Below are 27939 nucleotides of genomic sequence, written 5' to 3'. Positions count from 1 at the left end.
CCCACCCCCTGCTCCCCCCAACCCCACCCCCTGCTCCCAGGACACAAACTCCCAGCTGGTCTGCTTGACTCTCCATCCCTCCCTCTCACTTCTCCTCCTTGCTGGGCTCTTCCTTCTTCTCCTCTTCCTTCTTGGGCTCCTCTTTCTTCTTGTCGTCCTTCTTCTCCTCCTTCTTGCCATCGTCCTTCTTCTTGTCGTCCTTCTTCTTGTCGTCCTTCTTCTTGTCGTCCTTCTTGTCCTCCTTCTTGGGCTCCTCCTTTTTCTCCTCCTCAGGCATGGGCTCTGTGGTGAGGATCACTTTGCCGATGTTGTTCCTCTCCTGCATCTTTCTCATGGCATCGCCCACCTGGAGGAGGGATAGAAGGGGGGAAAGAACGTTATATAAAGTGAGATCACAGAGTGAAGGGTGGAAGGAGGGCAAGGAGGATTTTAAATACCCCCATCATTGAGGAAAATCTATTGAGAGCACACAGTATTAGCAAGTTTCTCTTCCACATATGCACAGCAATAAGAGCCTCCTCGCACTCTGCGCCTCTAATCTTCTGTTTTGAAACCACAGAAACACATTTTCCAGACTCAAATATAACTTTAATATGCAGTATATGAGGAACTTCATTTGTCTAAAGGCGACTTTAATAATATTTCAGCGGAAATGAACGTGTTGCAGCAGGAAGAAACAAAGACAAAAAGGAAAAAAGAATAGTAAGAAAAGAAAATGAGGGGAAGAACATACTGCAAATAGATATTATTTAATATAAGAGTGTATGATATGAATGTATAGAATAAATGGGCAGGAATAAAAAAAAAAGTATAAAAAATATATATATATATGTAAAATTGGGTTGGGACCCACTGCAAATGAATCAATCAAATGTTTGCTAACAGATGGTGCCCATTATTTAAGTAGAAGATTAATGTAGGAGTTTTGCACTGGAAATATTTTTGAATTAAACAAACAAGTCTTGAATCAGATCATTAAGAGTTTAGGTGCCAATGTTCACTGTTCCAATCAGACTATTCAGATAAAGAGCACATGGGATAACAAATGTCACCTAGGTGCCATTAATAAGAGAACGCCTTGGAGAGTGTGAAAAGGTAATCGTTTATTTAAGATCTGCTCACTTTTGGCACAGCCCCTGCCTTCCTCTTTGCTCCCGTTGGTTTGGAAGTGCGTGCATACTGTACATGCGGGGTATGTGCTTGTTCATTACGAGTTACAAGTATGGTCATTTATGAGGTACTTCATCTGCCTATGGAAGATTTGTATACATAGTCAAACATTTCTTAAGTTAACTTGTACATTTTTTTAGAATGTTGAATAATAACATGTTTCAGCTATGAGATAAAAGCTTATAATTATAGAATAAACCATTTCACATCTAGGGAGAGACACTGGGTAGATCCACTGAAACCTTATCCAATGATGGATCGACCACCTAACTGATAAATTGTCCTCAAAACACTGAGGAGACCAACCCCACCCTGCTGTTGACCACGAGCTCACTGTCGTTACCGTCTCCATCGCCTCGCCCTGCCTCCCTCCCTTCGATCCCCCTCTCCGTGCGAGGCAGGCAGACCACCTAACGACCAATGCCACGGCAACAGGGCCATCTCCTAGCAACGTAAAGCCTCAGCTCAACCGTGGCCCTGACGATTCAGACACATGGGAAATAGGAGGGAGGGGGGAGGGGGAGTGTGGGAGTTGGAAGTGGAATGGAGGAGGGGAGCAACTGGTGTCCTTTGGATGAGAAACACGCCTTCATCGTTACTGAAGGGGTGGGAGGGGCGAGTCCGGGGAATTATAAGAATCATCTTCAATGTGAATGAAAGTCACAGTAAGAGCCACTGATGCTCCTCCGACTGCTCCACCCACGTCCACCCTCCACTCTCTGAAATCTGTCGACCTCTCTGACTCCCAGGAATCTCGGACTGGAGTGTGCTATTTGCGGCTGCAGACACGATGACCGTGATCCTCTTGGATATCAGTGCGTATGTAGATGAGTAAGAAACCACACAACAGAGCAATAATGCTAATTTGTTAACATTGTCCAAGCGTGTTCATTGATTATTGGAGGAAAAAACCAGGGGTGACAACAAGATTGATGAAGGGCTGTGAGGGATTGGATCAGGGCGTGGCATTTTTTTCTCAGCATATAATAAAGATGTTTTTATCTGATAAATATCACAGTTATCTACGGTATAAGATTATTGTCTTTTACGCTGAGACTTGCACCCATTTGCCTTTAGCCAGACTGAAATATACCATTTCTCTCTTCTCCTCTGTGTTTCCACGGTCCTTCCATGTCTCTTTTTCATACATCAGGGCCCCTCCCAGAGACAGACCCACACACTGACTAAAGGATGTCACCATAGCAACACGAGAGAAAAAGCGAAAAAGATACACTGTGAGGAGAGAGAGGGAGAGGAACAGTGAGACTGAGAGAGACACAGAGGGAGTAAATAACCTAAAAAGAGAGAAAGAGTCTCATATAAAGACAGATGGAGAGGCAGAGAAAGAGCGTCAGATGGCGGAGAAAGACAGCGGGTGCTTCTCTCTGGCCAAAGTAACGCAGGCCAAAATACTGACCAGTAACGACTCAACAACAGAAGATGTCAGCCTCTGACACCCTCTTTTTCTCACACTGACTATATGATCACTGCCAACAGATATGAATAGAGAGAGAGACAATCTGACTGTCTCGCTGAGTGAGTTATGAGATGCAGCGCTTCTTGTGGACAAACTACGCCTATTGAATGTTGAGCGTTATTGAATCTGAGAGCCACACCCTGCTCCTGCAGATCCTGCACAAAACCGCGCACACAAACCCACCTGGCTTTCACTTGAATTCCGGGTCACTGTTTTGTCAGCACAAAATATAAACACAAATGGATGTCGTTCAGGTGTAAATGCACCCGTGTCACCATAAATCATCTAGTCATCCAGAATGAGCTGCACAGGAATGCATTTAGTCGCACAAACAACCAGGCATACATATCCTGAAACTAAAAATAAAAATAAAAAGTGCAGAATATCTTTATACCCACAGCTGCAGGTGCATGCAGGTAATGGTCATATACGTCAATACCGTTTTTTTCTCCAAATATGAGCAGATAGAAGATTCACTTGACTGTAAACGGGAAAAAATGCAAACTGTGCTCTGTGGAAACATCTTTGAGTATGGAATCACCCAAAGAAGCAATTAAAATATTCACTACAGAACAGACATTTTTTGACCAACTGCATTCGTTGTAAATTGGTTGGAAAATATGTTCTACAATGTTATGAACATTTTTTGTTATTGTGATAGAGATCAACTCCAAGGATAAAGGCAACATCACCCACCTGCTCGAGGTGCCAAGTGGAGTCGATGTGGGGCTTGACCTTGCCCTGCTTGTAGAGATCCAGGATGGTGTTCATGACCTGGGTGATGAGCTCCGTCTCTCCGTCCAGGTAGCCCAGGTGGAAGCCGCACACAGACTTGTTCCCCTGGATCAAGCTGAGTGTGTGGATGGAGAACTGATGGTACCAGTTCTTGGCCACGGCAATCAGGTTCTTCTTTTGGCCCGCTAGCATGTTAGCCGCACCTGATGGAGAGAGGAGAGAAAGATCCTCAGTCTTTGTTACATGGAGGGAAAGGCTTCTGTGGTCCATTTCTAAATCTCTGTGTATAATTGATTTACTGATGATGAATTGTCCTGGTTCATTTTTCTATTACATTATCTGCCCACACTCTTACTTTCTCTCTTTTCCTGTTTAGCTCACACTAACGGATCATCACATTCTCCCCTTTTAGCAATGAAACAATCTCTAAATTACTGAATACAAATAAATCAATTTTTACCCATTTATCAAAGATTAATGCCAAATATCCATTGGTTCCTGCTTTAGACATTTGACAATTTACCACTTTCTGTTTAATGCAATATTTTTGTTTTTCCATTGTATTTTGGGATGTTGGACAAGAATATGTCAAAGACACAATCTTAGGTTTTGTTGATGTGCCCCCTTTTTTATTTTGTCCAATTTTATGACATGTTATAGGCCAAACCATTTTTGACATTAATAAGAGACTGGTTCATCATTTGGCAGCTGGTCAGTTCTGTTTCTTTACCTTCCCCCCACCTCTCTCACACACTCACCTACACCTTCTACCCTGAAAACCACTTTTAGCACTTCACTGTCACCACATCCCCTTCCTGTCTCCTCACACTGTCCCTGTCACAAAGACACAAAGCATGCTCTGAGAGGACAGAGGGGATCGGCCTGCTACATTCAGACACATTCCAGGTTTCGTGTGGATAGAACGCCCCATTGTTCCACCATGCATACTTCTAATAAGCTGGAAGAGAAGCAACCGGCACAGAGGGATCGGGAGGGTGGACCCGGAGAGGGTGAATGGGCGAGGGTGGGGGGCACCGTGCTGGGTAGTGGGTTTTTGTGCAGCATGCAAAGGCAAGGCCCTGTTCTTCATGGATGCCGACCCCGCCCACTGTTGCATGCATGCTGGTTCCAGATTGGCATCGGCACAGAGCAGCAAGCGTAAAGACCCTCCCACAGATGACACACAGCACACTGAGGACATGGACCTCTACTGAGAGGTCACACAGCCCACCAGGAAGCCGCTTTATTCTCCCTCTGTGGAAACCCACAAGTATTTCATGTACTTATTCATTTGCTTTACAATAACACTTCAAGATCTTATGGAGTTTTTTTATGAATATCAAGAAGTCCAAAATGGCCGAATTTCAAGCTACTTTTTCAAATGTATCTGTCAGGATAACAGAATGTTACTGCATGATGTTTATGGCCAAATACATTCACTGTAACACTATTATAAGAATAAAACTAATCTTTACTTTGTTTATTGTGGGTTGTGTCTCTTTCTCGGCAAATGAATTATACCGAACATACGAATGTAGGAACCTTTTTTTGAAAATTACACACATAGATTGTTAAGTACGGTGGCCCTGAAGTGCAAGACACCACAGCATTTCAGAAAACACTACAGCATTTCACAAAACACCACAGCATTTCACAAAACACTATAGCATTTCAGAAAACACCGCAGCATTTCACAAAACACCACAGCATTTCAGAAAACACCGCAGCATTTCACAAAACACCACAGCATTTCAGAAAACACCACAGCATTTCACATTGGACGGAAAGGGTATTCCTTTAGGGAGAACACTTCTTGTTTGTGATTGGACAGAGCCAGCCAGAGAAGCACTGCTGTGATTGGTTGTTTTTGCTGCCAGTCAAGAAATGACGCTTCGTGATTGGTCAACACCTGACAGCCAAATATGTCCCAACCATGGTCCCACAACGTATGATCCCATTCCCAACACATCAGCCGTTAGCACACACTCAGATCTCACAGCTCCTCATATCTGTTCAGAAACTGGACAAAAGTTAAACATGTACAAACCACAGACTGTCTATGTCATGGCGAATACAGTCGCTGCTTTATTTATGTCTGTATGACGTTGTTGTGAGTGTGGACGGAGCAGCTACAGGTTAGTTTAGCCTGATGAATCCGATTCAGAAAACACGCATTTTAAAAGCTTTTCGCCTGCCGTCTTGTCTGCAGACTTGTCAAAGCGTTAATTCATGGTTTTTACTAACTGTTATCAGTATGTAGTTACTTCGGCATCACTTTGAAACGTGTATTACAATTAAATCACGGTCAAATATGTTCATTTTGTTGTAGGATTTACATGGAGATACACCCCGTCCCCTCTCCAGCGCCTCTTGTTTGAATGACATCATTGACAGGAGCAAACACAGCTGACAGCCGCGGTGAAACTCGAGCGATTAGAGCGATGCGAATATTGGGTGGTCTACCATAGTATTTACATGGAGATAAGCCCCTTAAAAACCATGAGTTAATAAAGCATTAATTCTGTATTTACTCCTGTCATTCAAACAAGACGCTGGAGAGGGGGCGGGCCGTATCTCCATGTAAATCCTATCGGAATCGGATCCATCAGGCTAAACTAACCTGTAGCTGCTCCGTCCACATTCACAACAACGTCCTACAGACATAAATAAAGCAGCGACTGTATTCACCATGACACAGACAGTCTGTGGTTTGTACATGTTTAACTTTTGTCCAGTTTCTGAACAGATATGAGGAGCTGTGAGCTCTGAGTGTGTGCTAACAGCTAACGGCTGATGTGTTGGGCTAATCACGAAGCGTCATTTCTTGACTGGCAGCAAAAACAACCAATCACAGCAGTGCTTCTCTGGCTGGCTCTGTCCAATCACAAACAAGAAGTGTTTTCCCTAAAGGAATACCCTTTCCGTCTAATGTGAAATGCTGCGGTGTTTTCTGAAATGCTGTGTTGTCTTGCACTTCAGGGCCACCGTAGTAAAGAGGCAATCAGATAAACACAATGAACAAAAAATCCCCAAGGACTAATATTAGCCAACAGTATGTGTTAATGTGAAAATCCCAATTTGCAATAAAGTTGAGTTATACTAAAAAATAAAGGAATTACCAGTTTATGCATATCTCTGTCAGCTATAGTTCTTGCAAGTAACTAGTAATGAAGTTAAGGAAACCTCTGTGCTTCCTACCAGGCTTTGCAGCGCTGACAACGATTGGTCAAACACTTAGGCTAAGGGGCGGGACATCTCTATCGCGTAAAACGTATTGGAGCGCTAGCCAATAGAATTTAGATAGTTACGTAGTGGTGTCACTATGTCACAGAAGTAAACAAAGGACTACAATCTAGGTGTTTCAGGCAGGTGTGTGGGAGAGAAAATCCCTCTGGCGTGAACTAAGGGATTTTAGCCTTTGCAGACCATTGACATGCACAAAAGGGAAAACCTAAGCATAATAGGTCCCCTTTAATACACAACATATGTTGTATCAGGCATTACATAAGAGGCACCTGGAAACATCAAAACATAAAAAATACGGTTAGAGGGAAACATTGGTTGGAATAATGGTGAAATTGGTAAGGGTTGTTCCTGATTGACTATTTTACCCAAATCTAATAGCATTAACTCTTGGAGGGGCTGTGTTGTGTTACTGATGATTCAAATAGAGCTGCTCCAAACATGCCTCTAGTTTATACTAATCTAAATTGATTAATACAACTTACCATAGGTGATGAGTTTCCCCATAGGCTTCAGCAGGTTGTAGGCCTTATGGGTGTCTGATCCTCCGAGAGGGTCCAGGATGATGTCCAGCCCTGGTGCAGGAGAGAGAAGAAGGGACAGTTATCACGGGTGTGAATACAGCAGGAGCAGCCTGCCAAGTCTCCTCGGCAGCCTCCTCCGCATGCCAGCGTTCACTAGGAGTAGCGATTGTAGCCAAGTTGTGCCATGTTTACACGAATAAGAAACCATACGTATGCCAGAGAGGAGAGGAGGAGAGTGGGATAAGAGCCTACTTGTTTTATGTTTTCTCATTCTTGTCACTGATAAGAGGGATTACATGTCTCTCCGTCATTGTCCATTCCAGTCCTAGGTGGAGAGAAAATCCAACCAACCTCTGGACAGATGGCAAGGAAGGGCAACCTAACTATGTCTTTGTGGCTTATTACTGTCTGGCCATGTAGTAGCCTCAGCCTTAATGATGTTCCTCTGTGCCAGAGGGGACTCCTCAAATTGGGCTACCCCTCCTTGCTCTGTTAAACCTTGGTTCGATCGTGGGAGGCTCACAGCAGGACTCTGCCTTGACCCACGCCCAGATGAATTGACAGAGACCCAAAGAAGGATGGAAAGGTAGCGAGCAGGGCTGCACATTGATCCAGGCTTCCAATTAAATACATTCTGTCCAAAGTGTCAGCTCTCGCTTGCTTCCTATCCGTCTCTGTAATGTTTGTCTGTCTCGCTCCATGCTACAAAGAACAGAGACGGGTTGGAGTGGGGACTATAAAATGAGCATCATAACCATCTCCATCCTGCAAAGGAACACAGCAGTCAGCGAAACAAACAGCTCATGTGGTTTTATTTTTGGAGTCTAGGGCCACATTACCATAAAACGCTGTAGATACTTTATTGACGACAGTAAGAATCTAAACAGTTGTTTAGCAGTTCAGCAAAGTGAGTTGACTAGATAGGAACAAATAGACTCCCTACATGCTGTCATTGTAGTGTGCATGGATGCCAGCTCATTTAACGTTGTGTTGTGAGAAAGTGTACAATACAATATATCATCTCACTGACAGCCTGCAGTTTGTTCAACACGCATCTCGCTTTGTTCAGCAATTGCTGCAACCTCACAGTAAGCTATTGCTTTGTGCCTGTTGGGAAATATATCGATCTGGACTATTTGCTTTACGAACCAATTTCAGTGATAAGCATGCGTGACTTACAAAATCTGTAGTCCAGGGACTACAGATGAAAAATAGCCTTTTGGCAAACTCTGGCATATTTACAGAAATGTTGATTAATGTACACTGTCCCCGTTAAATAAATAAATAAAATCTCAACTTGCATTCCACTTTTGCAAAACAACAAAGAACAGGGGCCAATGAGGATGATCTGGGCTTAACCTGGACTTATTTTTGTTTTAACAAACATGCTCCATCATGCAAGGTAATGCAATGTATGCTCTCCGGCATCCTATTCAGATTTAAAGTACGAGAAGTTCCCGTTGAGAATCAATTTGTTTTTATTTGAAATTACAAAATGGTTGGTGATTTTGCTCACGGGTTGTAAATAGATTTTCACAGCTGTAAACTTTGATTTTAGATGGGTTACTCTGGTACATTGTTTACAATCCTTTTGCATACAAATTCCACTTCTAGATAATTATTCCCAGTGCTGATGCCCAATTTTCTCACCTTTCGGACTGATCTTGCGGACTTCCTCCACATAGTCCTTGGTGCGATAGTCGATGGGATGTGTGACTCCACCCTGGCTGATTGTCTCGTGCTTGCTGGCGGAGGCCGTGCCGAACACAGTCACATCCTTCACTGTGTTGCACAGCTGTGTGGCTGCAATACCCACACCACCTAAAGAAAAAGAAGCAACACATTTTCAATTTTGTGAAAAACTCAGGACATGAACAGAACAGAACGCGCCCAAAAAATCTCATTCCTTGTGTATTGTACTGAAGTTAAATGTCATTTCCATCATTTATTGTCCCAAACAAGCCAGTCAATAACAGCTTGGATGTGTTTTCCTCAAGGCTATGTAAAGAGCGCATTAAACACAATCACATTACCCCAACTGGCCTGGGGAGAATAGATGCACACACACAGAAATCCAACTCAGGAGAAGGTAGCCATTGTAGCTAAAATGACACATCTAAATTTTTTGGGTTCCCTAATTCAAGAAAGAATTCCACAGGACAAACACGTTTAGCTGTGGTATCTATTTTGTTGAGGAAAGAGAGCTGGATGACGTTCTTTTGCAAATTATATAAACATACGGCTCCTCAAAAACTGTGCCAGCTGAAAACAGAATGTGCTACATTTTGTTGTCCAAGATAACTTTTAAAGACAAAACGCTGTGAGACATGAAGCTGTGTGCTTCAGTGGATTTTTGGGATATCTGTGTTTGTGTGCTGTATTTGAAAGTGTGTGCAAATGCCTCTGCCAATGTTTGTTAAGGCTGCCAGAGCAAGAAGTAATAGGTTACTGATAAGCTTGTTGGAAATGGAGTCTGACATGAGGACTTGAACCAAAAGGCATCCATAAAGGTCATTTATGCCCGACCAAGTAAAGAGCACGTCTAATCTGATACGGGAGAATAAAGCAACACAAAACAAGCTCATTTACATCCATTTCTAATGGCTGTGCTGCCAGACTGGAGAGGTTTGGATTAAATGAATGAAGAAACCATGAGCTGCTGGTTTACATAGGCAACTAAACCCAACATTTAGGAAGCACACCTAGTGAGGTAAAGACAAACAGAAAGAGAGGCACGTGCACAAGAAGGCATTTGCATGTTTGATTAGAATTGTGCAGAAATAATCAAAGAGGAAGATATCTTTTTTTCTAGTATATTTCTGATTCTTTGACATTAATTTAAACGTTTATAGTTTTATTCTTATAAACTAATTAAAAACACAAAAAAGACAAGATAGAAAAATCTACCCTGCTTTAAGCTCTGTGACAATGCATTTTGGGGAAATCATTTTGGTTTGTTAATGGTTGTTCGAGCCTTTTCTCTACCTATGAAGGCACACCTTTAACAAAATCAGACATTCTTTTTATCTCAGCATAAATATGATTGTTATACTGAAGCATGGAACTCATCGAATAGCTCAATTTCCAACAACATCCTGGTAGTTAGTCTCTGAGGCTGCACTAATACACATAACAGCAGCACTGAAACTGGCCAAAAACTAATGAAATGAGATGTACCGATAAGATTAATGCCATATTAAACTATCCTCTTCATTTGTTTGTTTATTTATTTAAAAAGGACAGTGCACATTAATCCACATTGCTGTAAATGAGTCAGTATTAGCCAGCAGGCTAATTTTCAACTGTTGTCCTTGGCAAGATGTTAAATGACCACAACAAGATAGAGAAATAAAAACATAATTAAATAGAGTACAGCAGACAACAGTAGTACAACAATAAATAAATAGCAGTACAACAATAGAGAGGAACAAACAAACATGCAAACAGATGAAATATCAATATCAATCTGACCAGGAAATACTCATCGTGAAAATAAACAAGGTTTATTTCAGGATAGTGCCTTGATGAAGCAATGTACAAGGCAAGACAAATCATTTGAATACGTGTAAAGGGCAAACAACATTATTAATTTTAGATTTCATCCGTGCTCCTACGCCCATATGAGATGAATAGAGCTCTCTGCATTAGTATAATCACACCTGCTGACACTGAGTGGAGAACTGATGAGAAAACAAAAATCAAGGCTGTTACTGTTGGATGCGAGTGTTGTTGCTGCTGCGTTGTAACAGCACCATCTCTCCTCGTCCTCAGTGAGAAACCAAGTTTGCGTTGCCAAGGAAACCTCGGCCAAATTGCCGGCAATGACTGAGCAAAGGGAGCCATTTTGTTTCATTGACTGCTCCTCCTTTAGGGCATAAAGAGTCATTTGATGCTAATCATCATGTTTGTCATCAGTTTATATTTGACAGACTGGGTCATATCTCTTTTTAGTAGCCACCAAGCTTTGTGAAACATGCCACTTTGCAAGTATGTGTCAATGTTTTTACATGTCCAGGAGTAAATTACAGACATATTAAAGGGTATATCTGATAACAAATGTACTTTATAAAGACTTCAAGCAAATGTGCATCTGACACAGGTTTTTAAATATATGAGCAACTGTTTATGTGCGGTGGAAGGGAAGATTGCTTAATAAAAAAAAATGTGAGACACTTTTGAATATGCATTGAATGAGTGGGGGTTTAGAGCTGTTACCACTAAATGGCTCTGTCGCATAGTAGCAACCCTCGAATGCAGGTGTGAAAATGTGTCCAACAGGATGATGAATCCATTAATCCCACAAACTAATAGCCAGGCACTTGCATATTAATATTTAACTAACACTGCTGTCATAAACAGTGATTCCTCTCTGTGTCTGCCTTATGAAGTCAGTCAGTGATGGGAAAACAACCTCTGACGAAACCATTATTTATTCAAAAGAAGGGTTTCTTATTTTCGATCAGGCCTATTCAGTAAAGTAAACTATTACTTAGATGAATATCACAAAATCATTACTTGAATAATCAGATCATTTTGGCTGTGTAAAAACAAATAGTCTGCAGGGAGGAAGAAGGTACCCGTTTTTTTTAATACCCGGAGAACAAACTCCTGATCTTCCATCACAAGACTGCCGTGCTGTGCCAAGAACCACTTTCCACCCCCACCTCACTTTACAAATACACTCCCACACAACCATACATCCAGTCACAGATCACAAGGCAGAGGAGCGGGCCGTGGCCTTGAACAGTCCTGCTCGTATCAGCTAATCTTCAAAAATATTTGAAGATTAAAATGTAACCTTTCATTAATCCAGTGCTTGAATTCCCATTGTTTTCTTAGTTTCCCCATAGTTGCTTCCAATGTATCTACTTTTGTATACCATAATCACCTCCCTCCACAGACACTTGCCTATTACTTGGGGAAAAAGATAGAAGCTTAAGCAAATTATTGCTGGTAATTGCATTTGTTTTCTCCAAGATTCCATAGATTTGTTTAGACTCATATATTTTGTCAAAAAGCATGTATCTATTTAGTTTGTCTTTCTCTCTTTGGAGGAACAGGACACACAGTAGGGGTTTTGTCTTCCCCTGAAACCTTACATACTCATATTTTGGCACAAATTGCACTTGGCTTCCATAACATGACTGTTAGGAGCGTAGAGGAATCTCCCCCCAAAACACAGTGGAACACAGAAACACAGACGGACACTGAGGCCACTATTATTGCTCCACACCCAGAGTTCAACAGCAAGGGTAGGGGGGGGGATCAGAAATATTTTTCAGATTTATGAAAACATATCTGAAAGGACATTGCTTCTGCCTCGTCCTAAAAATTCATTTCTAATTGACAGCTCATGTTTCTTGTCAAAATAAAAAAGAAGATCTCACATCACAGCATGTCTTCTTTGTGTGAGGCAGGCTATGATCTCAGGTGTCATAAACCTCCTAACCTATCAGCCTCTTCTCTCCTCTTTCTCTTCTTCGATCTCTCAGGCAAAAATCACTTTCTTTCAAGATAAGATCCATTATTCCTATTCCAATCCCCAAAAACTATTTTCTATCTTCTCCACCCTCCTCGAACCCCCCAAAGCCCCTTTCCCCTCCTCCCTTCTGCCAAGTGACTTTGTTAACTACTTTGAAAAAAAGGTTGATGATATTTGCTCTTCTTTTTCCGACTCACCATTACTGAGTAATGGTCTGGTTTTTCACTAGACCCACCGTTCACCCACACACTAACCTCCTTTTCCCCTCTCTCTCCAGGTGAGGTTCTTACCCTCATTACCTCTGCCCGCCCTACCACCTGTCCTCTGGACCCTATCCCCTCAAACCTCCTTCAGACTATCGCTCCTGATATTCTACCGTTTCTCACCCATTTCATCAACACTTCTACTTCTGGTCACTTTCCAAACAGTCTCAAGGAGGCAAGAGTAAACCCTCTCCTAAAGAAACCCACTCTCAACCCGTCTGATGTTATAAACTACAGGCCTGTCTCTCTCCTCCCGTTCCTGTCTAAAACACTTGAACGCGCTGTCTTTAAACAACTCTCCTACTATCTCCATCAGAACAATCTTCTGGATCCGCACCAGTCTGGTTTCAAGGCAGGTCACTCCACAGACACTGCCCTCCTCGCTGTCTCTGAGGAACTGCACACTGCCAAAGCAGCCTCCCTATCCTCTGTCATCATCCTTTTGGACCTGTCTGCTGCATTCGACACGGTGAATCATCAGATCCTCCTTCGCACTCTCCAATAACTTGGAGTTTCAGGCTCTGCACTTTCCCTCCTCACCTCATACCTCAAAGACCGCACCTACAGGGTAACTTGGAAAGGGTCAGAGTCCGACCCTTGTCAATTAACTACAGGGGTTCCTCAGGGCTCTGTTCTTGGTCCCCTCCTCCTCTCTCTGTACACAAACTCGCTCGGATCAGTCATTAGCCCGCATGGTTTTAAATACCACTGCTACGCTGACGACACCCAATTAATTCTGTCCTTTCAGAGACCCAGGTCGTCGCACGCATCTCTGCTTGTCTAGCAGACATCTCTCAGTGGATGTCTGCTCACCACCTCAAGCTCAACCTTGACAAGACTGAACTGCTTTTCCTTCCTGGAAAATATTGTCCCACTCTTGACCTAACAATCAACATTGGCCCCTCTGTTGTTTCCCCGACTCAGACTGCAAGGAATCTGGGTGTGATCCTAGATAACAACCTGTCTTTCACTGCAAACATCGCTGCTACAACCCGTTGCTGCAGATACACGCTTTACAACATCAGGAGGATACGTCCCCAGCTGACCCAGAAAGCGACGCAGGTTCTGGTCCAGGCTCTCGTCATCTCACGCCTAGACTACTGCAACTCCCTCCTGGCTGGTCTACCTGCATGTGCCATCCGATCTCTGCAGCCCATCCAGAATGCAGCGGCTCGCCTGGTCTTCAACTTTCCAAAATATTCCCACACCACACCGCTCCTCCGCTCCCTTCAATGGCTTCCAGTAACTGCTAGAATCCACTTCAAGACACTGGTACTTGCGTACCATGCTACGAATGGATCTGGCCCTTCCTACATCCAGGACATGGTTAAACCATACACGTGTATTGCAGTGGTCGTGTACATGCACTCTGCTCTGCATCAGCCAAACGGCTCGCTGCACCCGCACTGCGAGGGGGACCCAAGTTCCCATCAGCAAAAACACATCGGTTTGCTATCCTGGCTCCAAAATGGTGGAATGAGCTCCCCATTGAAATCAGGACAGCAGAAAACCTACACATCTTCCGGCGCAGACTGAAAACTAATCTCTTTCGACTCCACTTCGAGCAATACAATTAATAACAAAGCACTTATATACTAATAAAAGGACTGGCTTATCTAAAGCCAGTTGAGTAGCACTTTAAATGTTTTGGCTATATGAAACCTGATGTACTTATATGATTCTGTTTTCTTCAAGTTTGTATCTTCTTGGTCGAATGCACTTATTGTAAGTCGCTTTGGATAAAAGCGTCAGCTAAATGCAATGTAATGTAATGTGTTAGTCAGGGGACGGATGGTGGCCATAGGTCTACTGTTAACACCAGAGTGATGACTGGTCCCTTGTTTCTGAGCTACGTGTTGTTTTGTGGGATTTCTTCTGCTTTTATTTCCACATTTCCTCAAGGACTCTCGTCTTTTCCTAACCCATCATTAGGCTGCAGTGGTAGCGCCTGACAAAGAATGAAATACAAACGTGGACACAAGCATCTATTTCTCCCTAAACTTGCCGTGGGCTCTGTTACAACATCAACTCGCTGAACCAAATAAATGAATGTGGTATTGCTATATAGCTCAGCATTACAGTTTATCTAGTCCTGTAATGGCAGTGGAACTGTGGTTGGCTCTTTGTGAATGTTTACTCCTGAGGTATTACTCTGCATTATGTAACCTCTGTGTTTTTCTGGGATGACTGTGGAAGTGTGTTCTCTCTGTGCAGCAAAGAGGAAGCCCATTTTTTGTTGGGAGAGTGAATTAAAAAGAAGTTGCTCCCTGTGATTTCCTTACCACGCAAACTTACAAAAACATAACCCATGCACATAACCTGTATGTGTGACTAATGCTACCACAATATAGAGACAGACGGAGAAAAACAAACTCTAATTACTCTGATATTTTCATCTCATATCATATGAAACAAACATTTCAGATTTGGAATGTCAAAACTAGACATCACAGACAGGATGGACATTTTTCACTGATTTCTGACATTTTATAGACCAGGAAATAAACTTATATGCAAAATGACACTCACAATGGTACACACTCATCTAGTTTTACCTAAACAGGTGTCCTGACACAGGTTTCACATACACCTGTGACTGTCTGCTGTGGTTAGGGTGGGGGTGGGTGGAAAGAGCCATTTGTCAACGGCTGCACTGATGAGAACAAATGCGAGCAAAGTGATTGGTGGGTTAGGTTGGAGGTTGCCCTGGTTTCCCTCTCCTATCAGTGCAGCTGATCTGCCGCTGGCGATGCCAGGCCGGGGAACACAGAGACGGTTCAACCACGCAGCCCAGACTCCCGTTTAGTGGTCAGACTGAATTAGCATTCTCAAAAGTAGGGTAAGACCTCCCAAACAGACACACAGGAGAGAAAAGGAAACCAATTTCAAGGCACTTCAGACTTATATCCTGGCTTACATGAACAATAAAACGAGAGAAATATTTGTAACTTCACTTGAGCTACTGCTTAAATGGCAAGGGCCTTGTTCAGCTTGTACATAATGAATGAGAACTATATGTAACTGAAGGAGTCCTGAAAGCATTACAATACATTTAAACCTGTATTTTTACCTTATAGCAAAAATGTTCTTGCAATCATCCAACCTCGAAAAAAATAGTTTTGCTTCTCATGTTTCAATCCCATTTGCAATCAACTCATATGCCCGAGGCCCTGCCTGCAGGTCTGACAGCAGCTATGAAGATCTACACCAGAATGGGTCTCTCATTCCCCCAAACCCAAGAGAGACACCTGTTTCTCTTGCTCTAAAGTGGATATATTATGAAAAACTCACTGCATATACATCAACCAACCCACAACTGTGAAATAAGACAAAGCAGTCGTTTTTTTTACCTAGTAGCAGAAAATATGGGCATCAACTGGCTATTCGGATATGGCTCCCCTTCCTGCATATCTCATGCAGGCTCATTATAATAAACCTTCATCTGAGTAGCCCTGGTTTGAAATACTAGACTTTTTCGGTGAAAGAGAGGTTATAGAGAGAGACATTGAAAAAGGGTCTTTCACACAAAAGTGCTTTTCCCCCCCTCCGAATTGTAATAGTGAAGAATTGGAAATGTACCGCCACTGTGACCTGCACCTCCAACTGGCTTCATTACAGTATTTAAAGTAATCACGAAAAAACTTCTAAGAAACTAAGTTAAAATCAATTGAACCTGGCATTAACATAAGAATGTAATATCTTCGAATTATCCAGTAGAGTATCTTGTTTAAATGCTGAACAACAAACAGGATTTGACATAATTAAAAATGACTCCCAGAACCTGCTGCTCAACTCAACAGATTACATGGATTACTCTTTGGCTGTGACTGCTGTCCCCCATCACTCTCATGGGTATATTGGGAAGCCACTAACATCACGTGTTTCTGAGTTAATCCTCAGCATAACACTGTGTAATAGACACTCCAGCACGAAGCAGCTGCAAAAGTATGGAATCCACCATAATTGGCTAGTGGAAAATAAAAGGTGTAATAACTGTCAGCCTGAAAAGCGATCAGGATGTGTGGAACCGACAAGACAAGAGACCTAAAACTGGAACTTTACAGGAGGAGATGATTGATAACTTGTGTTATTTAGTATGACAATGCACCTACAGTGCTGATAGTGAGCAGGTTTTTCTATAAGAATATCCAGTTGGAATCTAGCATTTGTGCCAAAATATCTTGCAGTGGGAGTGGCTGAGGCAAAATGATCAGATAAATTGATGACACAGGCACCAGTTAATTTACATTATACATTCCACATCTGCAACACATTATGTGACACTTGACGTTGGCCTGCAGTCACTTGGAGCTCATAAATAAAACAGAGATGGACGTCATCTTTGGAAGCAGCGGTGCCCCATATGTATATGCAGGAATGTGTGGTGTGGGTGGGGCGTTGGGGTGGCTGGCCAAGACTCATACACATTAGGACCAGTTCAGGGAGAGGTCAGAGGAAAGGCTGTTGGCCGGGCACAGTGGAAGACCCACGAGATACAACCAAATGTTACTGAACTTCCCCTCGCCCAAGCCCTCAGGGGAAACCAAGAGGAGAAACGTGCACACATTCCCCAACGACGAGGACTCGAGCACGGATATGGCGAGGTCACGCAGAGGGAGCGGAGGTTACGGAGGGCTGAGGGGGGGGGAGAACGGAGGATGCAGATGTGCGGTGCGTTGGAGAAGGGAGGCACGATGGGAAATACAACAAGCTATTGTTTGGAGAGAGAGGACAGGAGCGGAGCCACGAGAGAGGCAGCTGAGGACGATTCACCAGAGTTTATTACATAAACACACACAAATATATACACACACACAATTGCACATAAAAGCATAACAGTCCACGCACCATCCCCTGACCGTGATGGGTAAAGGTCACCATGCTTTTGAGGAAATGTTCTTCATGGAGAGCTCTTCATGAGTTGACATGGCAACATCAGTTACAACAGGTTATTGGCCTCATGTCGTTTTGGTTTTGCACCAGAACAATTTAAACTCAAGAGATGTGTGCGTATCATTCAATGTGGCCAGTCGCAAAGTTATGTTGTCGTTTATGGTTTTTTTCCACTTTACATTTGACAGTGTACCTGAACATCATCACACTTGATTTGACAATTTGGGATGTTTGCTAAAAATACTAACACTTCACACCTACTCTGTTGTTATGCCTCTGGTTTCTACCTTTTCTCATACACAGTGAACTTGTTTTTTGCTTGATATATTGTGCACATATTTCAATACCTGTTGAGGATGAGGATGTTTCATTAGTATTATTTATACATGTTGTAATCATTTAGATTTAATTGTCTTTTTTGTTTTGGGGGCTTTTGAGAGAAAGTAATCAAAAATCAATTGAACAGAGGATGATTGTTTTCCTAATGAGATTACATCATTGAATAACAATGTTATAATGAAAACATTCATTTCAACCATGAGACAAAACAAGTGAGAAAGAACCTCTCAAGCATTTACATAGAAAGACGCTTTGATGAAGAGATGCATGAAAGTATAAGGAGAAAATTGCTCCTCAACCCAGATTCTCATCAGCCATGTTTGATAATAATGATCACCACAATGTTCTCTGTAAGGGTGAAAAACAAATCCCTCCATGTCTTTTATACAACTGCAATTCCTTGTTTGCGCAAATGGACTAGGTGAATCTCCTGTAAAAGCTCACAATTTGATCTTTACACAATAAAGACTGATCTGGCAGGAATGCAGTGTCACGTAGGCATGACTGCCACACACAATCACTGCTGTTTAGTGTGATACACAACTTTAAATGCAATCGTCAGTTGCAAAATCTTGTGAGATAAACAGAGAAGCCATCAAACCACACACTAATACTGTGTGTGGTTGAGGAGCGATTTAGGAGCTGTGGGCAGGGTTTAGTATCCGACAGAGTACTTGTTAATTACTGTTTCACAATCAAAATACATGCTCTGTGTTCTGATGTTTTACTGAGAAGTCAAAATATTTGAGGAAAAAATATATCTATTCTTTGAACTAAATGTTAATTACTGAAACAAGACATTTTAATTGAAGCCACAGTGGTGGTGTTCCACATTTTTGTGACGCATTCGAGTCAAAAAAAAAAAAAGGGTTACTTTGAAAGTTGCTAGTAATCTCAAACTAAGTGTAAGTAATCAGAGTATATTGCCATGGATAGAGCATATATTTATTATCTAGTCCATGAGAAATCCATGAAAAATAACACATTTCACTCAAAATGTGTGTAATACTGGAAGATTTCACCTCAAGGCCACTAGACGATATTCATGCTAGATAATCATAAAACTCTCTTTGATCAGCTCTATGAACTGATGATCAACGATGGATATTAGGTGAACCACACCCTTAAATTACAAAACTGCAGTGTTGAAATGACAACTAGAAGTTGATTAGATTGAGAATGATTGTTCGTAAAAAAAAAAAAAAAAAGCCTCTTTAAACTTGACTTCAAACCAATGAGGCGTTTTCAAAAATACTTTTGGAACGATGTAAAACAGATCTTAAAATTGGAGAAAACAGAGTGATGTTCGTTATTTCTTCTTTACGAGATGATGGGAATTGTTGTATAATAGCTTTCTAATGACTTATGATGGTGCGTTCGCGGCGATTACATGTAAAGTCAATGCAGAGATGTGGACAGACACGAATTCGCTCTGACGGCGCGCATTAAGCGGTTGATGCGATTGCCACGGCGTGATTGAGGCGATTGGATCTCGCGGTAGCCAATCAGCGGTGAGGATCTCAGCCTGCCGTCACTGACGTTCAACCAGAAAACCAAAACATCAGCCGTTAGCTGATAGCACTCAGAGCTTCTCATATCTGTTCAGAAACTAGACAAAAGTTAAAGTACAAACCACAAACTGTCTGTGTCATAGTGAATACAGTCGCTGGTTTATTTATGTCTGTAGGCCGTTGTTGTGAGACGGAGCAAATTCAACGTTAGATTAATCTGATCGATCCAATCTCCATTCAGAAAACAAGCATTTTAAAAGGTTTTTCGCCTGCCGTCTTGTCTGTAGACTTGTCAAAGCATTAATTCATGGTTTTTACTAAACGGTATCAGTATGTTGTTACTTCGGCATCATTTTGAAACGTGCATTACAATTAAATCACGATAAAATATGTTCATTTTGTTGTAGTTGTATCCCCCTGGCCCAGCGTGTCTTGTTTGAATGATGTGAGTAAACACAGCTGACAGCCGCGGTGAAACTCAAGCGTTTAGAGCGATGCGATAAGAGCGAAGCGAATATTCGCATCGCGTCCGGTGTGAACGCACCATTAGTCTAGAATATTGCTAAAATAACCAGTTTCATAGGGAAGAGACACAATCACAAATTCCTGTTCTCTTTCTCTCTAGTCCTGTCACAGCAGATACGTGTATGTTCTTTAATAAAAGAATATCAGGAAGAATTTTTGACAGGGGTGGGATCCCACTCACCTTCAGCACCATGTGAGCCATGCAGCCCCACAACATCTGTCACACTGGTAACACCTTTTCCATAAAATGTACTAATATCATGTTCAGCGCATTTAACAAGTAAGCTTTAGAGGTCTCAATGGAGCGGCATTGCGGATTCAAACAGTATGATAATGATTTGCACATGAAAGAACGGCAGAGTGCAGTGAAGCAGACTGTTAAGCAAATATTTTTGTCATAGCCTCCGTCATGGGTTTTTTCAATCCTGATGTCCTGGACAGCTGGTGAGCCAATACTGGCAGTCTGCCCCGAAAAGCCAGAGACGCCGCCTGGATCAAACCTGCGGGGAGAAGTGTCTTGCACCACACTTCCTCAGCATTCCTCCTATAGCAAACATACTTTCTGGCAAGATGTGTGTTCACATGGATGAGTGACATCAGCCGGATGAACATGAACACTTGAGATTCCTCTGCAAACCACTAATCCCACAACTATGAGTCTGGGGGAAACTGCAACGTTTAATGATAATCATACACATGTTTTCTTTTTCAGTTCTGTGTGTGAATACCAATCATCCACCTGGCAGTTCCCCAAAGCTCTTTGTCATTGTTTTGTCTCACAGAGAATAAACGGGCTCAGGTATCACTATGTGCTTACTTCTCTTCTGAGCCATCTACTTCCACATAATCTCCCAAATGCAGAGGGATCCCATTCTGACTCCCTTTGCACAGTCAGAGTGAGAACGAGAGGAAAAGTCAAATCTGTAATACCGGCAGACAGCGGCAGAGAAAAGGGGAGAGAACATTTTATGGCTAATGCACTCCCCATTCTCACCAGCTGGCCTGATTGTGTAAACACAGCCAAATCAAATGCTCTCAAGCTTGATGCATCCCACCCCAAAACAGATGATTTTACTCCCTCAATCCTCATCTTTCTCCACCCACTCACTCACTCTGAACTTCGACCTTGCAGCCCAGGTGGCAGGAGCTCCAGTATCAATGCAGTCCTAAAGAGTGGGAAACACTGAGCCATTTCGCACACTAACGAACAGCGCGACCTTCTCCAACAGCAATAATTCATTTAGAAAGGAAATGCATACACTGATGGTGCAGAGAAGGAAGAAGTCTGTTACTGTATGCTTTTAGGGGCGTTTCCTCAGGGACACGGGACACTTCTAGGCTGATACGTCCTGAGGTGATTACATCATTTTAATGAATTGATTGCATGGGGTTTTCAGTTGCAACATACATGTAAAATACTACAGCCAACAAACAATGTTTGCTTAAATTTTGAGCATGAATCCTTAATCCCGATTCAATAATTTAAAGAACCTTTGAGTGATCGATGAAGAGTGATCGTGCAGCCATCCCCAACCTAAGATGTATATAAGTTAAAGGTCACCTATTATGGCTTTTATACATAAACATGTGTTTTCATGTCCCCCCCTTTATGATGTAACAGACAGAGAATCAGCACTTTTGAAACAGGGCTGAAACGGAGGAGTTTATGGGATGCTACAATGATCTGTTTGGTATTTCAAGTAAACACTTCAGCGACATGTTTTTAATATATCTGAGACCTATAATAATGTAATGAAAAACAGTATAATAGGGGACCTTTAAAAAAGGAGTTTACCTGCAGCAGCATGAACGAGGACGCTCTGGTTGGGCCGCAGGTTGCCAAAGTCAAACAGCATCATATAGGCGGTGATGTAGTTTACAGGCAGGGCTGCTGCCTCCTCGAAGCTCATGCCCTCTGGGATGAGGAAGGTGTGGGTTGCGGGCACCACCGCCACCTCCTGCCACAGCCCAAAGCGGTTCAGAGCCATCACCTTATCACCAACCTGGAACACAAGGCACAGGAAGACAGAGGATAAGAAGAAGTTCTTTCTGTACCTATTTCCAATCACTGAAAAAAAATGGGACCTAATCCCAACCCTACCCTGAGCAAAAAGATAGTGTAGTTAGTCCAATAAAACTAAAAATAGGTCACCATATTGAGTCAATTATACCACCTGAACACTGCAGGTAAATAAGACTACGTTTATCCGGCAGGGCCTCGTGGTTTCTTTGGCACAGTGGGAATGATATGAGCCGTGCAGCATGAGCAGTTAAGAGTGTGGTTTACAACAATGGCAGACATGCAAACATGCAGCCATCTCGTCCAACCGAACCTCAAAATGTTTGCTCTTAAAAAGTGCAGGCAAACAAGGGAAGCAATAAACCAAAGCAGAGCAGTAGTAACTGTATTGACGTTATTGATGGAAAATTGGTAGCAGCAGAGGAATCAGGCACCATTTTCCTTTTTTTTTTGTATCAAGTTAGATGTTCCTGGATTGGTCCCAAAGGATTCTAACTGTTTTTGTATAAAATAATATTTAACTATAGTTTCTATAAAAGGTCTATGGGGCAGGAGTCACAGATGGATTCAACGTGCCGCATGCCACAACCACCATCTTGTGATTTTCTACTTCCATCTATCGTCATCAAAAGAAGAATCCTCAAATTCAAAACTGTCTCTTTCCAAAACGACAGGCCTGGATGTAAACTTAACCCCGCCCCTCAGCACCCTAACTAACCAATCAGGAGGCGCCCAGTCGAGGGACACGGGAAACACAGATGACTGCAGCATTATAACTCTCTTCCTGTTTTCTTCCTCACCCTTATTCACCCTTCCTCGACACAACTCTTCACCCTACCCCTCCCCCCGCCCAGTTTCCTCACTTTTTCTCTTTCACTTCCTGACTTCCTTTCCCCTTACAACTTTAGAACGTCTTCCTTCCCCTTCTTCAGTCGCTTGTCTCGTCCTGTCTGTGTCTGGGGTCTCTGTTTCCTCACTCTGTCTTTATCCTCCACTGTCTCATTTTGTTCTCTAATACTACTTTTATTTTATTTTGCGAGAAGCGTCCCTGTATTGCTGCTTCCTCATCAGCGGGACAGGACAATGGGGCCCATCTTCTCCCCTGGCATCCCTCCCCTCATCAGAGTCCCTGCCAGATTCTTCCCCATGGCTGAGCATAAGACAAGCTCTCTCCTCCTGGGAACAAACCCTCTCCACCCGGGCCTCTAATGGTCTGGAGGGAGCCATGCGCCTTGCTGTCTATCCACTCCAATTAGAGAGATCTCCCTCTTTCTCTCCTGTTTCATACGCACATCTTTCTCTCTGAAGTCAATTGGTGTATTTTCAAACTCTACTTTCACTTTTTCACTGTGTGCTACTTCCCATTCATCCCTTGTTGTTCATACTGACTCTTTAAATCTCAGTTTTCCCTTTCTTAAAACTCATTTGCCATACAGGAAACACACACAAATCAAATTCAAATGCATCTGTAGCTATTGTTCTGCGCCCACGTAGAGCATGTGAGTTAGTGCCAATCACACAGAATCTAGATAGGAACATTCAAGGCCAAGCGAGCGAGCCTTGTGACAGTTCTGTAACACATCTTCACAATGTGACATACACACACACACATTTCCTTTCTCAGCCTACTGCATAAAATGTAGTCACAGTTGGGGTCAGGAGTGCGGGGGCACTGAACAAAGACACTTCCAGTTAACTGTACATGAATGGAATTAATCAGATGGTGATTCAATTTCGGGGTATGCGGGCCCCTATAGTCAGCTGTTTGGTTGCTTGTATCTTTGATGAGCTCAGCAAAAAATTATCAGAAAAAGAACGGATGAACCAGATTTATGATAGTGTCCCTGAGTCAGATTGAGGCAAGATATAAAGGTTACATGTAAACCTGCACGACCTGCATGGCTCCTGGAAATGTGATTAAAAGGAAACACAATATGTCCCTGCTGGTGAATAAAGCAGAGAATAGGCATTATTGTGCCCTGATACTGTTTTAAGGATGTTCGGATGAAGGCCACGCCCTGCTCACATACAGCAAAATGCTGCTTCTGCACTTGACTGCACCTCTGATTATGCAAATAAGCATGTCATGTTAACTAAATAAAATGTTTCTTTATTTCGTTTTTGCAGCAGCTTCTTCAGATTTTATCAAGAAAACGACAAGGGTGTGGCTGAGGGTAATGATAAAAACACAATAGACACAACTCAAGCATCTTGATTTTAATTTTTTGTTATCAGGGTGAAAAGGACAGGATGAAAGCGGAAAGCATGTATGTCCGGAAAGGAGAGAAGGAGTGCAGCATGATAGAAGGATTTACTTACAGTATGATCGAGAGAGGAACAATCAAGAGATTATGCGAAATAAGGAGATGGGATGGAGGAAATACCAGACTGACAATGTGGGCCAGAGGGAGGTAATTGAGAACATATGGGTCAGATCTGACCAAAATTCACTGAGGGAGACCATGAATAAGACAAAAAGAATTGGGCCATGAGAAAAAAGTGCTGATGTTTGGTGTCAAGGGAGCTTCGGTGTAATTTCTAATATTTCCCCTCTTCCACCTCAATAACTAACTGCTACAGTTCTCCCTGCACTCACTCTTAGGTAATTTCGGGTGAGACCACTGTAGGATTGATTGATTCATTCAACTTGATTGTCCCCCTAGGGATGCTTATCTCGCAGAAGAAGAATATATATTGGGAGGCATGCAGGGGATAATGAAAACATATAAAAACACAAGCAACTAGCAAGAGGCAAAAGAAATGGACACTACAGGAAACAATAGTACTGGTGCCTTCATCAACGACAATGGATAATGACACGAGAAAGAGAATTTAATAAAATGATATCCATGAATTTGTGTTTTCTGAGTTTTGATACCAACATTTGTCTTAACCGATTTGATATAAATATAATTTTTTTAATTTCATTTAACAAATGAAAAATAAGAAAATCACACCATGTTAGAAGTAAGAAATCAGAATTGAGTGTTTATGCTGCATTATGTAATCAAATGGCGTGAAAGTGTGCATTGTTTTGTGTGCACTGAATGTTGAGCAAACTATCTCACACACCCATTATTGTGTGTGCGCACGCGCGATAGAGAAAGAGAGAGTGAAACAGAGGTTGATAGGCAGACAGATAGCTTCATTGAGTGAAAAGCCTCCCAAAATAAATGCTATGCCATCAGGGTCAGCACATTCCCTCTGAGTTGGCTGCCAAAAGATCTCAGAGATCTCCATCCATTAGGAAGATTGGCTCTTAATTCTATAAGCTATGGGCTGCCAGGCGATGTGGGAGAGTGAGGCCTTGATGACAAGCCGTGTGTTTGTGCATGTGTGTAATGTGTGACCTTTAAAGCCAATCTACATTACTGGCAATGTGGAAAGAAGCTATTAGGTATTTTGGAAACACAAGGGTCTTAACCTTCTATGATGTCTGGCTGATATTGGCTGACCTGTCACCAATCACATTCCTATTACTCTGCATAGTCTCCCCATCCGGACTTGGCATATGTGCCACTCCCAGCCAGATGCACTGATTCTGCATATGCAAAACACATCTGATCTGCCTGCTGTTCTCCACAGATATTAACTGGCTCTTACAACAAATGGTGTGAGTCATCACGTGTAACATTTAAGCTGTGTACTTAAATTGCCTTAAAAAGGCGTTACCGTGGTGATGCCATGCAGCCAGGAGACAGACATATAGGCCTGTGACTCATCATGCAATGTAAGATAGCGTCTAATAATTATCTTTCAATCACCACTTAATTCCTTGTGGCTGAACAATAAAGAAAATCCGTTTTTTATTAGGATTGTTCAATTGACTTGGCTTCATTGTCTATTTGAACTTTAATTGTGATATATTTATGACTGTTGGATAAATATTTCCTGAACACAACAGAGGCGATAGGCTCAGCTGTTGACAAAGAGGGCGAGTGATCATATATTTCACACATCATCATGCTGTGTGTTGAGTCGCGCCTCGCCCTTTCCACTCTGTGAGTGTGTGCGCCACCGTCGTTCACGGTAACAAAAGGCGTCGGTGACTCCAGTCTCCAGCACCGGTGTCAAGTCAGCCATATTAATAACGATGGCAAAAATAAAACCCCTTAGTTTTTGCAAGCAAACCGTGAACAGCAAATTGGAACAATGAGGGCTGTCATTGTCTGTATAAATACCGTTTTGAAGGTTGCATTAAGGAACTGCACCTGGAGCCTACATGTGCACTGAGTATGTCCAATGATCGACATTATAACATACTCAGAATTCATTCTAGATTTACATATCTTTAACATCATTTCATTTAGATTTGTCAACGACAAAAAAGCCCCCATGTAAGTGTTCAAAGCTTTAATTTTGAAGGGACAGCATTCTAATTTCCGTTCTTATTGTGGCTATATGATGCTGACTTGACGCAGATCTCCTCGCCTTGGCAAAGATCAAAGCGCAGAACAGAGTGCTGCAACAAAGATGGAACGCATCCCTCGGACTGACATGTGCTTATTTAGACTGTAGACTTAGAAAACAAATGGTGCTTTTAAAATGAAATCCCTGTCTCAGCAACTAATGGGTACTCGAAGTTGCTCAAGCTAACTGCGCACACACTTCAGCGCAATTTGAAAACCGGGGAGACAAGAGGGGCGACGCCTTCTGCTGACTTCATTGTACTCAACTCGTGTAATTTTAACTCTTTGTGCTTATGTCTCAGAGATAAAATACATTATCGCCCTAACAGACTTTATGCTTTACACTTTTGGATGCAAAGTAGGATACCGTGTCATTACGCACGATGATGACCACGACATGTCAAACAAAAACTACACATCAATATTTCTATATGGCTCTCGTGTTAATGATTTGACTGAATATAGTATTTGCATTTCATTCATTGAGTCATGACACTGCATAGTAGTGGCTCCACTATCTCAGCAGCGATCAAAGCCTGACACGCCCATATCCAGATATAGCGGTTCAACCCCAAAATTGAACCAAGGCAAATATTCATCACTCAAACAATAAAACACACCGTAAAATGATACTTAAAGTGGCATGTGATAAAAGCTGAGAGACATGTGTGCTTACTTTTCTGTCCGTGACTTCTTCCCCTACAGCTTCCACCACCCCGGAGCACTCCATTCCCGGGGTGACCGGCGGGGACGGCAGACGGTCGTAAAGCCCCTGCCGGGCCATCAGGTCTGCGAAGTTCAGCCCGCAAGCCTTGACTCGAACCAGGACCTCGCCAGCTTTGAGCACCGGCTTTCCCTTCTTCACCTGGAGCTTCACTTTATCATAGCCCCCATAACCGGTGAGCACCAGCGCGCGGTAGGTGAACGTGTCCTCTTCGGGGACCTTCTCGGTGGTTGCCGCGGGGGACGCCTCAGCAGCTGCGAGTGCGGGCTCCGTCTTGGGCTCCTCGGCTTTGGGCTCCTCGGCGGGTTTGGTCTCCTGCTTCTGGTCCACGGCGTTTTGCTGCTCGGCAGGTGCGTCCTCTCCAGACATTGTGCAGGGAGTTGTGAGACAGTGATGAGTGTAGAAAAATATTTAAATGCTTTTTTTTCTTCACTACTTGTGCTTTTGTAGCCGTGGATGGGTTTGTTTTTTAGGCTTTTGCTTGCCTTGCGATTAAAAGAAAATGTGAAAGTCTAAGCTCCTTTTCAGCAGTCTTGCATGGAGACACAAACCCTGACAAAGTGTGCTGATCAGTGGCCAGTGGCTTTCAACGCTGCGCTCTGACAGAGTGTGAGTGGGACGAGA

The 27939-nt window shown here is 42.7% G+C and overlaps 1 protein-coding gene across 1 annotated transcript; it reads right to left on the bottom strand.

The window, feature by feature from the left end:
• Positions 1–18: 18 nt before the first annotated feature.
• vat1 (vesicle amine transport 1) lies at positions 19–27939 on the bottom strand. The gene is made up of 6 exons (XM_034089508.1): positions 27268–27939; positions 21958–22165; positions 8800–8970; positions 7111–7200; positions 3344–3585; positions 19–346 (listed from the first exon to the last, which is right to left on the bottom strand). The coding sequence occupies exons 1-6, from the start codon at positions 27682–27684 to the stop codon at positions 86–88; spliced, it is 1389 nt and encodes a 462-aa protein (XP_033945399.1). The 5' UTR covers positions 27685–27939; the 3' UTR covers positions 19–85.

Source organism: Pseudochaenichthys georgianus, chromosome 8 (assembly GCF_902827115.2).
Source record: "Pseudochaenichthys georgianus chromosome 8, fPseGeo1.2, whole genome shotgun sequence".
NCBI lineage: Eukaryota > Metazoa > Chordata > Actinopteri > Perciformes > Channichthyidae > Pseudochaenichthys > Pseudochaenichthys georgianus.
This window is presented reverse-complemented; position numbering and strand designations above follow the sequence as displayed.

Excerpts from the sequence above, each read along its gene's own strand:
- vat1 (XM_034089508.1), bottom strand. The coding sequence starts at position 27,684 with ATGTCTGGAGAGGACGCACCTGCCGAGCAGCAAAACGCCGTGGACCAG. Across the intron at positions 22,166-27,267 it reads AAGAAGTCACGGACAGAAAA|GTTGGTGATAAGGTGATGGC; the intron begins GTAAGCACACAT and ends CTTGTGTTCCAG. Across the intron at positions 347-3,343 it reads CCACTTGGCACCTCGAGCAG|GTGGGCGATGCCATGAGAAA; the intron begins GTGGGTGATGTT and ends TCCCTCCTCCAG.